We start from the raw sequence: 12962 nt of genomic DNA, 5'->3' as shown, positions 1-12962 counted from the left end.
ATTATAAAAGAAAATTAATGAGAAGAAACTCTAGCTAGAAGTAAAATCTTTGTTTGATTCAAAGATTCGATCATCAATGCAAAAATAACTTCAATACCTTTAATAAATTAGTTCTAGTTGTTGACTCAGTGTAAGGCAACCCATCTCTCATTGTTCGATAGCCAAGAGAAAACTCGTTTGAAATTATTTCCTAATCGATAAATAACCCTGTAACTCAACGCCCTAGATTTAACTTATCGGCAGTATTAAGAACGAGGGAGTCCAAATTCTAACTAACAAACTCATCCTAGCGAGATTCATTTTAGCTATATCACACATTCACACCACATAAACATAAACTGCGACATAAACGAATTATGTAGTTTGTCACTAGTATTAGAAAATGGGCATTATTTTTTGTCCAAGCCTATTTTTCAAGCTTATATTTTGCCTAAACTCTCACTTTTCAGGAGGGCTATCGGACTTGGAGGGTGACCAAACTCATAATCAAGTCTAATCGTGCCCCTTACAATAAAAATTACTCTTTATAGAAATAGAAAGCTATTATTTAAATCTCGCTCAAATCAATAAAATTATAAGTTAAACTTTATATAATTACAATTTATTCCCAAAAAAAATATAAAATTTTGATTTAACAATTCTTTAATCTATATAGATACATAATTTAACTTTTAACCCTTAAAATCCATTTTGTAACCTCACCCCTACACCAACCTCACATTCAAATAGACCCTAATACATAGAAATCAGAAGCTAGACAACACAACGACGATAGTAGGACCGACAGCACTTGCAGACGACGGCCAACGTGAGTCACGACCAAGAAAAAAACCTAAAGATGAGGTGATGGACGAAGGCGAAGCAGATCTAATCATTTATCTTCGACCACCACCCTATATTTTTCTATCCTTTATCGTCTTTTGTCTGAAAAAGGAATACCTAGCTGCCTTTTGCTAGAGCTTTCCTGCTTCAGTCGGAAACCAACTTGTCTTACGCTTTGTCCATCACAACACCTGTCCTCCTCCCAATTCGGATTAATCACCCACTCTTTTATTTTTAATTTATTTCGTATTTGATATTATCAAATAATTCCATAACTCCAGAGTCACTCTTTTATGCAGTACTGATATGCAAATTCCTTGCACAAAATGTTTGCATATGCATGGATTTCGCATGCATTTTCAAAAACACAAAAGACAAACAAAAGTGTTGTACCTGCCTACCTACCTACCTACCTACCTACCTACATGCCGTCATCTTTATGGTCAGTACACATGCTGTAAATTAATGTGTATATATATAGGTTCTTAGTGAGACAGTGGAAGCACATTAATACAACGGTACAAGCTACACAAAATAGTCAAATTAGCGAAGCAAGATGAGTAAGGGTACGAAGAGAGCAGTTCTGGTGGGATGCAACTACCCCAAGACCCAATTCAGCGTGCATGGATGCGTCAATGATGTGAAAGCCATAAGAGGTGTGATCCTGGACATTGGGTTTAAGGAAAGCGATGTTAATGTCCTCACCGATGCGCCAGGGTCGCCGGTTCTGCCTACGGGTGCAAACATTAAGGATGCACTTAATAGAATGGTGAACAAGGCTAAAGCAGGAGATATCCTATTTTTCTACTTCAGTAGACATGGAACGCGCATTCCAATCTTTCAACCTGGCCAGCCTTTCAAGCAAGATGAAGCAATCGTGGCTTGTGATTTAAATCTTGTCACCGGTAGGTTTTTGTTTGAGTTTATATATTTTTTTTAGCAACATATATTCATACCCTATATATACATGGTTTCTGCAGATGTGGACTTCAGCCGTTTAGTTAACCGGCTACCAGAAGGAGCAAGCTTCACAATCCTATCAGATTCGTGCCACAGTGGTGGTCTCATTGAAAAAGAGAAAGAACAATTTGGTCCTGAGCATATGATGACTCCAGTAAAACCCAACAAGCCTAAACCATCTAAGGCTAAGGCTAAGGCTAAGAGTCTTACTTTTGATATCATACACAGTGCGATAGATACATTAGCAGGCATCCTACACGACGCAGCAAATGTTGGCCAAAAGATTTTCGGAATCTTCGGGAAAGATGTGAGTCTCAAATTCCATCCTCACTACGTAGATGGGTTAATGGTGTTGGATCCACCGGAGGAGGATGAAGGGATTTTATTAAGTGGGTGTGAAGCCAATGAGGGGATATTTACTAAAATATTATAACAAAAATAAAAAATTACCAAAATGTTATAACTTTTTTTTATTTACCAAATTATATATTTTTTATTTACCAAAATATATAAAAAACCAAAAAAAAAAACAATGAAAAAAAAAATCTAACCGATGTGACGGGTGTACCTTGGTCACGCCAATGGGATTGGCGGCACCAAAGGTGCCATAGCCATTGGCGGCACCAATGGTGCCAATACCATTGGCGGCACCAATGTTTATGGGGGGGTCGGTGGTGGGGGGACCAGAAGGAGAGGGAAAGAAAGAAAGAAAGAAAAAAAGAAAGAAAGGAGATGAAAGAAAGAAAAAGAAGGAAAGAAAAGGAAAGGAGAAGAGAAAAAAAGAAAGAAAGAAAGAAGAAGAAAAGGAAAGGATAAGAAAAAAGAAAGAAAGAAGTAAAGAAAAAGAAAGGAGAAGAGAAAAAAAGAAGAAGAAGAAGAGGGAAGGAAGGAAAAAGAAAAGAAAAGAAAAGAAAAGGTATTTTTTTTATAAATTTAATTTTTTTAATATTTATGTTACGTACATTATAGTTATTTTATTATTTTGTTTAGCATATATATTTTATGAAATATATTTAGAATGAAAAAATAATGGTATGTACATTGTATGTTGAATAAGGATTTTTTTTATGAAATTTATTTAGGAATTTGAAATTTAAATTTTAGGAAAATAGCATTAAAAGAAAAATGACAAAGAAGTATGTTTAAGAAAACATAAAATACGAAAAGAAAAAATGGGAATTGTATATTTATCGAAAATAATAAAATGGGAATAAAAATGCAAAAAGTGTACATGTAATAAATTTCAAACATAATAAATTGAAATAATATAAAATTATAAAATAAAAAATTACGATATTGTTAAAAATAATAAAATACTGAAAAAAATACGAACAAATGGCCGAAGTAAGAGTGTATTAGTAAATTTTTTTAAAAATTCAGAAATAAGTTATACAAATAATTGAAACAAAATGTACTGAAATAATATAAAATAATAAAATACGAAAATAATATATTTTTCTTGAAAGTAATAAAAATCGGGAAAATAATAATACGACCAAAGGGCAGGGGAAAGGGTTTATTTCGGGTTTTTTACCAAAATATTAGAAAAAAATACGAAAATATTATAAAATTTTTTTATTTACCAGAATAATGGGTTTTTACAAATATATTAAAAAAATTAAAAATAACCAAAATGTTATAAGTTTTTTTTATTTACCAAAATATATATATATATATTTATTTACCAAAATATATAAAAAAACTGCAAAAAAAAGGGTGATGGTTATTTTTTTACAGAAAATTAATACGAGCAAAGGGCAGGGGTAAGGGTTATTTTTTACAGAAAATTAATTTAAATAACACACTAGATTAATAAATTTCAAACATTATGCACTGGAATAATGTAAAATTATAAATTTAGAAATTATGATATTTTTTAAAGGAATAAAATGCGGAGAAAAAAAATACGAATAAATGGCTGAAGTAAGAATTTTTTTCTAACTTTTTTTTCAACTTGCAGGCATCGCAATGGCTGGATTGATTCAAAGCAATATTAGACACATATCTGATGCGACTAATAACGCGGTATGATTTATTATTTGTTAATCAGAAGTTCTATTTATTTTAAAAGGATATATGCAGTATATACAAAGAAATTATGTTATCGTAATATTTTTCTGTAATTTAACACTATCAGGACTCGTTCTGAGTATTAAGGGGCCGCGTGAGTGTTTTAAAGAAAGCTCCGGATGATCGATTGCTGCCATACCTGGAGCTAGCCAGATTTGGGTCAGTAGCATTCATCCGGTCGTCCGACTTGCGCTTTGATTTATTATCTGCGCTAGTGGAGCGGTGGCGTCCGGAGACCCATACTTTCCATTTTCCGTGCGGGGAGTGCACAGTGACCTTGGAGGATGTTGCAGTGCAGCTGGGGCTCCCAATTGACTGGAATCCCGTAACGGGAGTATCATCATTCACCGATCCGGTTGCAGTTTGCTATCAACTCCTAGGAGAGTCGCCAGAGGACGGCGACAAATATTTTTCCGGCATCAAATTTACATGGCTAAAAGCCAAAATTAGACAATTATCAGTGACCGCCACTGAAGGTGAGTTGATGTGCGTTGCCCGAGCGTACATCATGCATATGATAGGGGCAGTACTCATGCCTGATGCAAACGGCGACAGTGTGCATTTGTCGTACCTGCCCCTGCTAGCTTATTTCTCCACTGCTAGGCGGTATAGCTAGGGTTCCGCCGTTCTAGCAACGCTCTACCGGGAGCTTTGTCAGGCGACAAAGCCGCAGGTTAAAGACATCGGCGGATGCCTCATACTGCTGCAGTCGTGGGCGCTTTATCGGATGTCGTTTTTGGCACTCGTTAGTCACCAACCCTATCTGTATCCACTGCCACTCAGGTGATAAGACGCTAAATTGTCATTATTTGTAGTCATAATATATTGAGTAATGTTACCAACCCTATACCCTATACTATTTTTTATAGGTGGATGACCCGTCCTGGCATCAGGAAGTCGTCTGATGTCCCAATATACCGCATGAGGATTGAACAGCATGCCCGGGAAGGGGTAAGCTGCTATTCTAATATTCATGACATCTATTCTATTTCTATATCTTAATCACATGTTATCGGTCTAACTCGTTACAATGGTATTACTCATGCAGTTTATATGGATGCCATACCGGAGGCGGGAAATTGCAAATGTCGTACCCTCGTCCGCACTCGTTGATTCCCACATATGGTGCATTAACACACCAATTATTAATTTCAACGTCGTCAAGTGGTATCACGTCGATCGCGTGCTTCGACAGTTTGGGTGCATCCAACCTATCCCGGATCCGCCGGCCCAGTTGGAGGATGATCACGGCTTGACAAAGAGAGGAAGAGTTCAATTGGGCTTGGGAATCAAGCACCGAAAATACGTCGCACTGTGGAACGATCGATTTCGCCGAATTCCTCAAATGGTTATGGCTACGGACCTGCAACCATCATTGGAGTATACACAATGGTACCATAGTTGCAGGAAGCCATATTTACTTGAAGTACAATCGAACTATAATCCCCCCGTACGTACAGCAAGTTGGGGCATCGGACGAACCGAGCCCGATGGATCCAGATCCGACGGCATATTGTTCTCCGCAACTGACAGAGCCGGAGCAGGACCCCCAGCCAGATCCTGGACATTCACAGTCAAATGTGGATTCACATGGCTATCGTCCGGATTTGGTGGGCGATAAATATTATCCGAGCTTCGCAGACGGCGAATACGCCTACGAGTTTGAACTGTTTGGATCCCCCGGCTGCAGTACGGCATGCCCGGCCCGTCCGACACGTATTCGCAGCATTATGGTTCAAGTTCGTCGGCGACGAACGAGGCACAGGACCATTCCTCTATGTTTTCCACGCCCCCACCTGCGGACGATGAGGATGTTGGTCGTCTCCCAGACCGTGAGCGTCGACCTCCGCAGAGGTATACCCCCCGGACAACACCATCGAAACATTGATTTTAGGGATTTGATGCACTTTTTGTATAAAAAGCCATATTTGTATTTTAATTGACCTTACTTCTGATTTTTTTGTATAAATATCCATTATTATTATTTTTCATTATATTAAAGCTCAATCGAATTATGAATGCCTCTATTTTCGATATAATCTTAATAATTCCAAGTGCGCACATGGTACAAAGCTGAATAAAATTAATGTTTATAACAAAATACAAAGCATATCAATTTCACCCCGATCCGGACGACTGACCAAAATGAAAGTTTCGGTTAAGACATTTATTCCGGCTATGACCACTTAACCGGTATATTCCACAACGCTTTCCATCAAATTTTTCCCTAATGTCCATCTCATTACGGATTCTGCTTGACTGCAGACGACCCCTTGGATTCCTCCTTAGCCCTCTGTCTGGGATCAGATCGAAAGTCATCGGCGACACCTCCCACATAGATAGGTCCGGCAGGACGGGGAACTCATTCTCCCAGACACGCAATGTGCGCTCCAGCGTGTACACATCATCGACATATTGTTCAACATCAAGGTTGACTTTAGCACACGCCGCCACGATATGTGCACAGGGATAATGAATTGTTTCAAACTTCCTGCACTCGCACTGTCTGTTCCGGAGATCAACTCCGTAGGACCTAGGTCGACGACCGATGTTCTCAGTAACTCGAAACGTTTCCAGTCGTCGTGAATATATTTCCATGTTCATTGACCTCGCCAACCGACGGTTTACGACCATTGCATCCCTTACATGTTCGACAAACACATGTCCCGCCTGAATTTGGCCGACTTAATGCTAGCCCATTCTTGGCATCAAAGTAGCCAGCCTGTAGAAAGTAGCAGGAAATACCGATGCAATCGGAAGATGACGTGTTTTCAACAAGACAGCATTGATCCACTCGACTAAGTTTGTGGTCATGTGGCCGTAACGAAAGCCCTCGTCAAAACTTTGAGCCCACTGCCACGGCTCCATTGTGCGCAACCATTTTCGGAAAGATGTGTTTGTCTGCCCCTCCATGTCACTCTCAAGTCGGATCATTCTTTGCCGGAAAATATGTGGCTTTAACTCGTACGCTGCATACATATTAACGAAAAATAAGTTCTAGTAAGTCGATAACATCAAACATTACAACTTATAGTGAAAAGATAAGGTTATCATTTACCCATTGCCACGACTTGTCTCTTCCAGTCTGCATTTTTATAATTTTTATGGAAGTTAGACGCAATGTGACGAATGCAGTAAACGGATCTCCACGGTAAACCAGAATGCCTAATAGCTGCAATTAAACCCTTCCCTCTATCGGAGATGATGCAAATGTTATCGTTCCTAATAACATACCTTCGCAGATTTGTGAGGAAGAATTCCCAAGACTCTATGTTCTCTTTATCTACGATAGCAAATGCTATCGGGAGCACATTTCTGTTACCGTCTTGAGCAACTGCAAGAAGTAGGATCTGTGTATATTTTCCAAATAGCCATGTCCCATCCACCTGCACAAGTGGCTTGCAGTGGGAAAATGCTCGCACACATGGATCGAAGGTCTAGAACATCTGATGGAAAATCCTTTTTGCCGGCTGTAACTGGTCATCCGGGCCGTAATATGGACTTATCTGCAAGTCAATCACAGTCCCCGGTACGTACTTCCACATAGCAGCTATCGAACCTTGAAGCTCGTTATACGACGAATCGTAATCCCCATACAGTTGCTCCATCGCCATCTGTTTAGCTATCCATGCCTTCCGATATGAGACTCGATACTGGAATCGTGCTTGGATTTTCGCAATGAGTATCGAAACTTTAATGGTCGGCATGTCCTTCACCATTGGCATGATACACGCACAAATAGTTTTTGAATCAAGTTTTCCATGATCTTCTATCATACGTGTTGATGTGCATGTATGAGGACCAACAAATTTTCGTATCTCCCACAGCTGAGAACTTTTAATGAATGCAGCTCGTACCCGCCAATTGCAGCCTTCCGCTGCCTTCCAACACGCCTCAACATATATTGTCGGAGTAGACACGGATACTTTATAATCCACCGATATCTTCATGCTGTACCGTTTAATGGCATATACGCACTCTTCTTTACAGCTGAATCTCTGGCCTATGAATATCTCATCATCATCAGATGTTACGGGCAGCCCGTGAGAATGAACTATTTCAGGGTACTCCAGAAACTCAGCTACATACGTTGCGTCGGGGTCTATGAGCGACATATGTGGCTTAGGATTATTGTGTATCACAATACGCCGCATCTGCTCCCCAACCGAAGAAGCGTTAATGCCTTCATCGTTGTTGACATCTTCATCGTCAATATCATCAGGTACATCGTCAACATCGGGATCACCGTCACTATCGACCTCTTCATCCCAATGATCGCCACCACCTTCTTCTTCGCCAGCACCTTCTTCTTCACCACCAACCATGTCAACATCGGGTGTAATATTCAGGTTGATACCGATCCCTCCCATAGTTGATTCACTATCAACGTATGATATTGGAGTCACCATCCACGGTTCTTCAGCCCCGTCTTCTTCATCAGATGCATTAACATCTTCATTTTGCTCCATACCGACTAACTCAGCAAATAAGTGAATCGGTGCATTCTTCTCACTCCCATTCCCACAGTAGAGATCGACCATTGTCTCCACGTCTTCGTCGTCTACAAGTTCCATCTCGACGAATTTGACCGGATTTGTCGAAACCGGAAACTTGTAGAAAATTTTTGCTATCCTTCTCCCACAACGTCTATGAATTTTTGCACTAATCCTTACCTTCATTTCATCGAACGATACATTTCTATTAAATCTCATTGCTATTTGTTGCCGACATTCAAATACACATCCAACACTTGTTGTCAAGATGACTCAATCGAAATAAACGCATACAAGAAACTTAGCATCCATCTTCAATATTTAATCTGTCAAAAAAAACAAAATCTCATAAAAATTCTCGAACGGTAACTAAATTACTTAAAAAAAATTTTATACTCAAAATAATATACAAAATGATACACACTAAAATTATTAATTTTACTAAAAATAATAACTAACTAACTAACTATAATAATAATACTAGTTTTTTACTAACTAGTTTATTTTCGTAAATAAAAATAATAAGTAACCATAATAATAATACTAGTTTTTTGCTAACTATAATATTACTAAGTTACATCTTAATACATTAATAACATCTTAATACTAACAACAACAACAACAACAACAACAACAACAACAACAACAACAACAATAATAATAATAATAATAATAATAATAATAATAATAATAATACTAACTAATACTATTATTTTGAGTTTTATTAATCTTAATAACTAAAGTAAAACAAAAAATATTACAAAATATACAAAATAATAACAACAATATAATCAATTATTTTTTAAAAAATACATTCTTTTTCTCCTCTTTTTCTCTTCTTTTACGCAGTAACTCTTCTTCTTCTTTTTTTTTCTTTTGATTTTTCTCTCTTCAGCTGGACAAAGGTCGTTTTTATAATACGAGTAGTGCCGCCAATCAATACGGCACCATTGGTGCCGCCAATGGTATTGGCACCATTGGTGCCGCCAATGGCTTTGGCACCTTTGGTGCCGCCAATCCCATTGGCGTGACCAAGGTACACCCGTCACATCGGTCAGATTTTTTTTTAGGTTTTTTTTGTTTTTTTATATATTTTAGTAAATAAAAAAATATATATTTTGGTAAATAAAAAAAAAAGTTATAACATTTTGATAATTTTTTATTTTTGTTATAATATTTTAGTAAAAAACCCGCCAATGAGACATCATATGACCTGGTCTTGGAGAATAAAGCCTTTGTGGCTGAGGCTGCCAAGATTTTGAAGAACAATGGATTCGAGCAGAACCCTTGCCTTTATTGCAGTGATGAGAATACAAACACACTTTTCTTGGGTGGCTTTGCTTAAATTTCTGATCAAAATGCTGGTGCTCAGGCTGTCAGTAATGTGCTTATGTTTTGCACTACTACTAGAATAAATTTGACAGCCTGTTGACTTATATCTACCTACCGCTGTTTTCTTATGCATCTTCTTATATAGTGTGAAATTCTAGTGTATAAATAAATAAATAAATAAAAGTTTTTATTCTCTTATTTAGAGTTTTTTTAATCTTATAAGTTAGGTTAAGGGAGGTTTCGGATTGTTATAGCCAAGTGGGCCGAACATTAAATGGTGCGGAGAAATTCAAGGTGTCCGACAATCTTCATCAATAACATGTATTAGGAGAGTGATTTCAAGGTCACACGGGTCCGATTCTATCATAAACGATTTGTGGTAAATTTGACATGTTTCAATCCAAGATCATTAATTTGGAAGAGATCCTTTTCAGTTAGAGAAAAAAAATATATGCGGATCAATTTTGATCAGTAGAGATGTGCATCCGTTCCAATCGACTAAAACATTAAATTTTTTTTTACAATATAATCAATTCTATGTTAGATTACATAAATTTAAAATTATATATTCTTGAAAATTTATTCAAAGAAAAATAAGAGAAAATAAAGATATTTTAGTATGAAAATTTTGAATAATTAATTTACTTATTTAGGTCTCAAAAATGATTATTTAAGAATCTTTTTTAATTTTTTATATATTCTTTAGATTTTTTTTATTTTTATAAATATTTAGAATTTTTTTGTAATTTTTGTTGAGAGAAAGATCAATCTGCTCATTTTTAAAATTGACCGGGGCCAAACGTGTATTTACACCAATCTATTATTTGAGTTATTCGAATTGTAAAATTTAACCCGACTTCAATCTGAAACTAGAATTACTTAATCGAGTTTACTCAAATTGGACCCCATAGTACTCTAAGTGGTATAGCACCATCTGTTGATTACAGGACTAGGGGCATTTCCATTGAAACATTATATTAGAGCCTGCAAACAGCAGCCAACGTCATGAGCACGACGTCAAGCTTCTTGGACACAACATCAGTTGCCAATGCCATCAACACTGGAACATATAATATGTTGGAAGGGTAATAAAAATAACTCAAGTACTAATTTTTTATTACACACAAATAAACACAATACAAATATAAACTCTTTTTTCTCTCTCTACTAGCTGCTGCTAGTTTTTCCTTTTTATACAACTCACAACACCTTTCTTTCTTTTTTTCCTCTCAAGCTCACTAACGTTTTCACACACACTCATTTAATTTTAATTTCATAAGACTCTACTTACATATTTATAAGCATAGTAAACCGACTTAAACTTTATCAAGCCTTGCCGTCTAAGACTATTCAAGCTGCTGTCATCATTATCCTTTATCATTTGTGCAGGCCAATTTACAAAGTTGCAGCTACTTTTGCAATTCAATTTCAAGCCAATTTGGATAGAAATTCTTTGGCTGCAATTTTTATGCCGACTTTGAAAGTTGGTTTGTTTTTTAACACTTCCCCTTGAACTTTTCATTCCAAGCTTTTCTTTGAGTTTATAGAATATGTCCGTTTTCAATGGTTTCGTAAAAATATTCGCCAATTAATCTTCTAATTTGGAGTAAACTAACTCTACATTTTTATTTTTCACTTGCTCTCGAATAAAATGATACATTGTATCCATATGCTTGCTTCGACTATGAGACACTGAATTCTTTACAAGAGATATTGTGGACTTGTCAACATAAATTATAATTGGACCTTCTTGTATAATAGTTAATTCACCTAAAATATTCTTCAACCAAATTGCTTGAGACGTGCATGTTGCAACATCCATGAATTTTGCCTCACATGTTGAGATAGCTACTGTTTGTTACTTTTCGATGACCAAGAAAATGCCGCGAAGCCAATATGGAATAAATATCTGGATGTGTTTTTGCGATCATCAAAGTCACTACCATAATCACTATCTAAATAACCAACCAATTTTGAACTCTGTGAGTGTGTATAAAATAAACCATGATCCATCGTACCTGTGATGTATCTCAAAATTCTCTTTGCTGCAATCAGGTGATCTTGTTTTGGCTTCTCCATGTATTTGCTAACTGTTCCCACTACGTACATGATGTATGGCCATGTGATAGTCAAGTACCTTAAACTTCCAACAATACTTTTATTCAACATTGGATTTACCGACTCTCCGGATGAACCAACACTTAATTTCATGCCTGGTTCTACGGGCGTGGCTACTTGCTTGCAATCTTTCATTCTGAATTTTCTTAAAATCTGTTCTGCATATTTTTTTTGAGACACAAATTTTCCATCTTTCATTTGGTTCACTTCGACTCAAAGAAAGTATGACATTTCACCAATATTTGTCACTTCAAAATCTTTAGTCATAGCTTTCTTAAATTCATTGAACATACCTGGATTGTTTCCCATGAAAATCATATCATCCACATATAAGCACACGATCATGATGTCACCAACTTTATTTTTCTTTGTATATAGAGCATGCTCGTATGGGATTTTCATGAACCCGTTCTTCTAAAAGTATTCATCTATTCTTGTGTTCTATGCTCTCAGGGCTTGCTTCAGTCTATTTAAAGCTTTCTTCAAGTGATAAACTTTGTCTTCTTGTCCTTGTTTCCTATATCCAGGTGGTTGTTCAATTTAGACTTCTTCTTCCAGGTAGTCATTAAGGAATGCTGACTTCACGTTCATCTAATAAATTTTCCATTTATTTTGTGCTGCAATTGCCATGAGAAGTCTTATAGTATCAATTCTGGCGACCGAAGTAAATATTTCATCATAGTCCACACCGTATCTTTGCTTGTAGCCTTTTGCAACTAGTCTTGCTTTGGATTTCTCTATTTTTCCTTCTTTGTTGGTCTTCGTCTTGTACACCCATTTGATTCCAATTGGAGTATGTCCTTCTAGTAGACTTGTTAGCTCTCATATGTCATTTCTTATTATTGTTGTAATTTCTTCATCCATTGCCTTTTTCCATCTAACATCTTCAATTGCATCTTTATATGTTATTGAATCACATTCTGTCATTATATAGAATAATGAATAATCGAGTGTTATTTCTATGGTTCTGTAACATTATAAATATCGCGTAAACTACGCATTATTGCAGGTGCTTCCTCTGAGTTGCTGGTACTGTTGTTGGTTGGTGATGATGATGCTGTAAGAGTTGTTGCAACAGGACTTGAAGGAGGTGTGATAGCCCGAAATAGGGCCTAATCGGAATAGTGGGTTCGTAACCACAAATCCGAAGTGCAATAGTTTTATTTT

General features: G+C 36.7%; 3 protein-coding genes across 3 annotated transcripts; 2 read left to right on the top strand and 1 right to left on the bottom strand.

The window, feature by feature from the left end:
• The first annotated feature begins 1305 nt into the window (after window positions 1-1305).
• On the top strand, window positions 1306-2547 carry LOC107941604 (metacaspase-9). The gene is made up of 2 exons (XM_016875168.2): window positions 1306-1727; window positions 1803-2547. Exons 1-2 carry the CDS (start codon window positions 1379-1381, stop codon window positions 2213-2215), a joined length of 762 nt encoding a protein of 253 aa, XP_016730657.2. The 5' UTR covers window positions 1306-1378; the 3' UTR covers window positions 2216-2547.
• A 1203-nt stretch (window positions 2548-3750) lies between these two features.
• LOC107941600 (protein MAIN-LIKE 1-like) lies at window positions 3751-4468 on the top strand. The gene is made up of 2 exons (XM_016875165.1): window positions 3751-3807; window positions 3962-4468. Exons 1-2 carry the CDS (start codon window positions 3751-3753, stop codon window positions 4466-4468), a joined length of 564 nt encoding a protein of 187 aa, XP_016730654.1.
• Window positions 4469-5970: 1502 nt separating this feature from the next.
• Window positions 5971-6486, bottom strand: LOC107941599 (uncharacterized). Its single transcript, XM_016875164.1, has one exon. It carries the CDS (start codon window positions 6484-6486, stop codon window positions 5971-5973), a length of 516 nt encoding a protein of 171 aa, XP_016730653.1.
• Between the last annotated feature and the right edge of the window lie 6476 nt (window positions 6487-12962).

The sequence above is a fragment of the Gossypium hirsutum genome, chromosome D06 (assembly GCF_007990345.1).
Source record: "Gossypium hirsutum isolate 1008001.06 chromosome D06, Gossypium_hirsutum_v2.1, whole genome shotgun sequence".
In the NCBI taxonomy this organism is placed as follows: Eukaryota; Viridiplantae; Streptophyta; class Magnoliopsida; order Malvales; family Malvaceae; genus Gossypium; species Gossypium hirsutum.
Note: the sequence above shows the minus strand (reverse complement) of the source record. Positions and strands in the feature narration are given on the sequence as shown.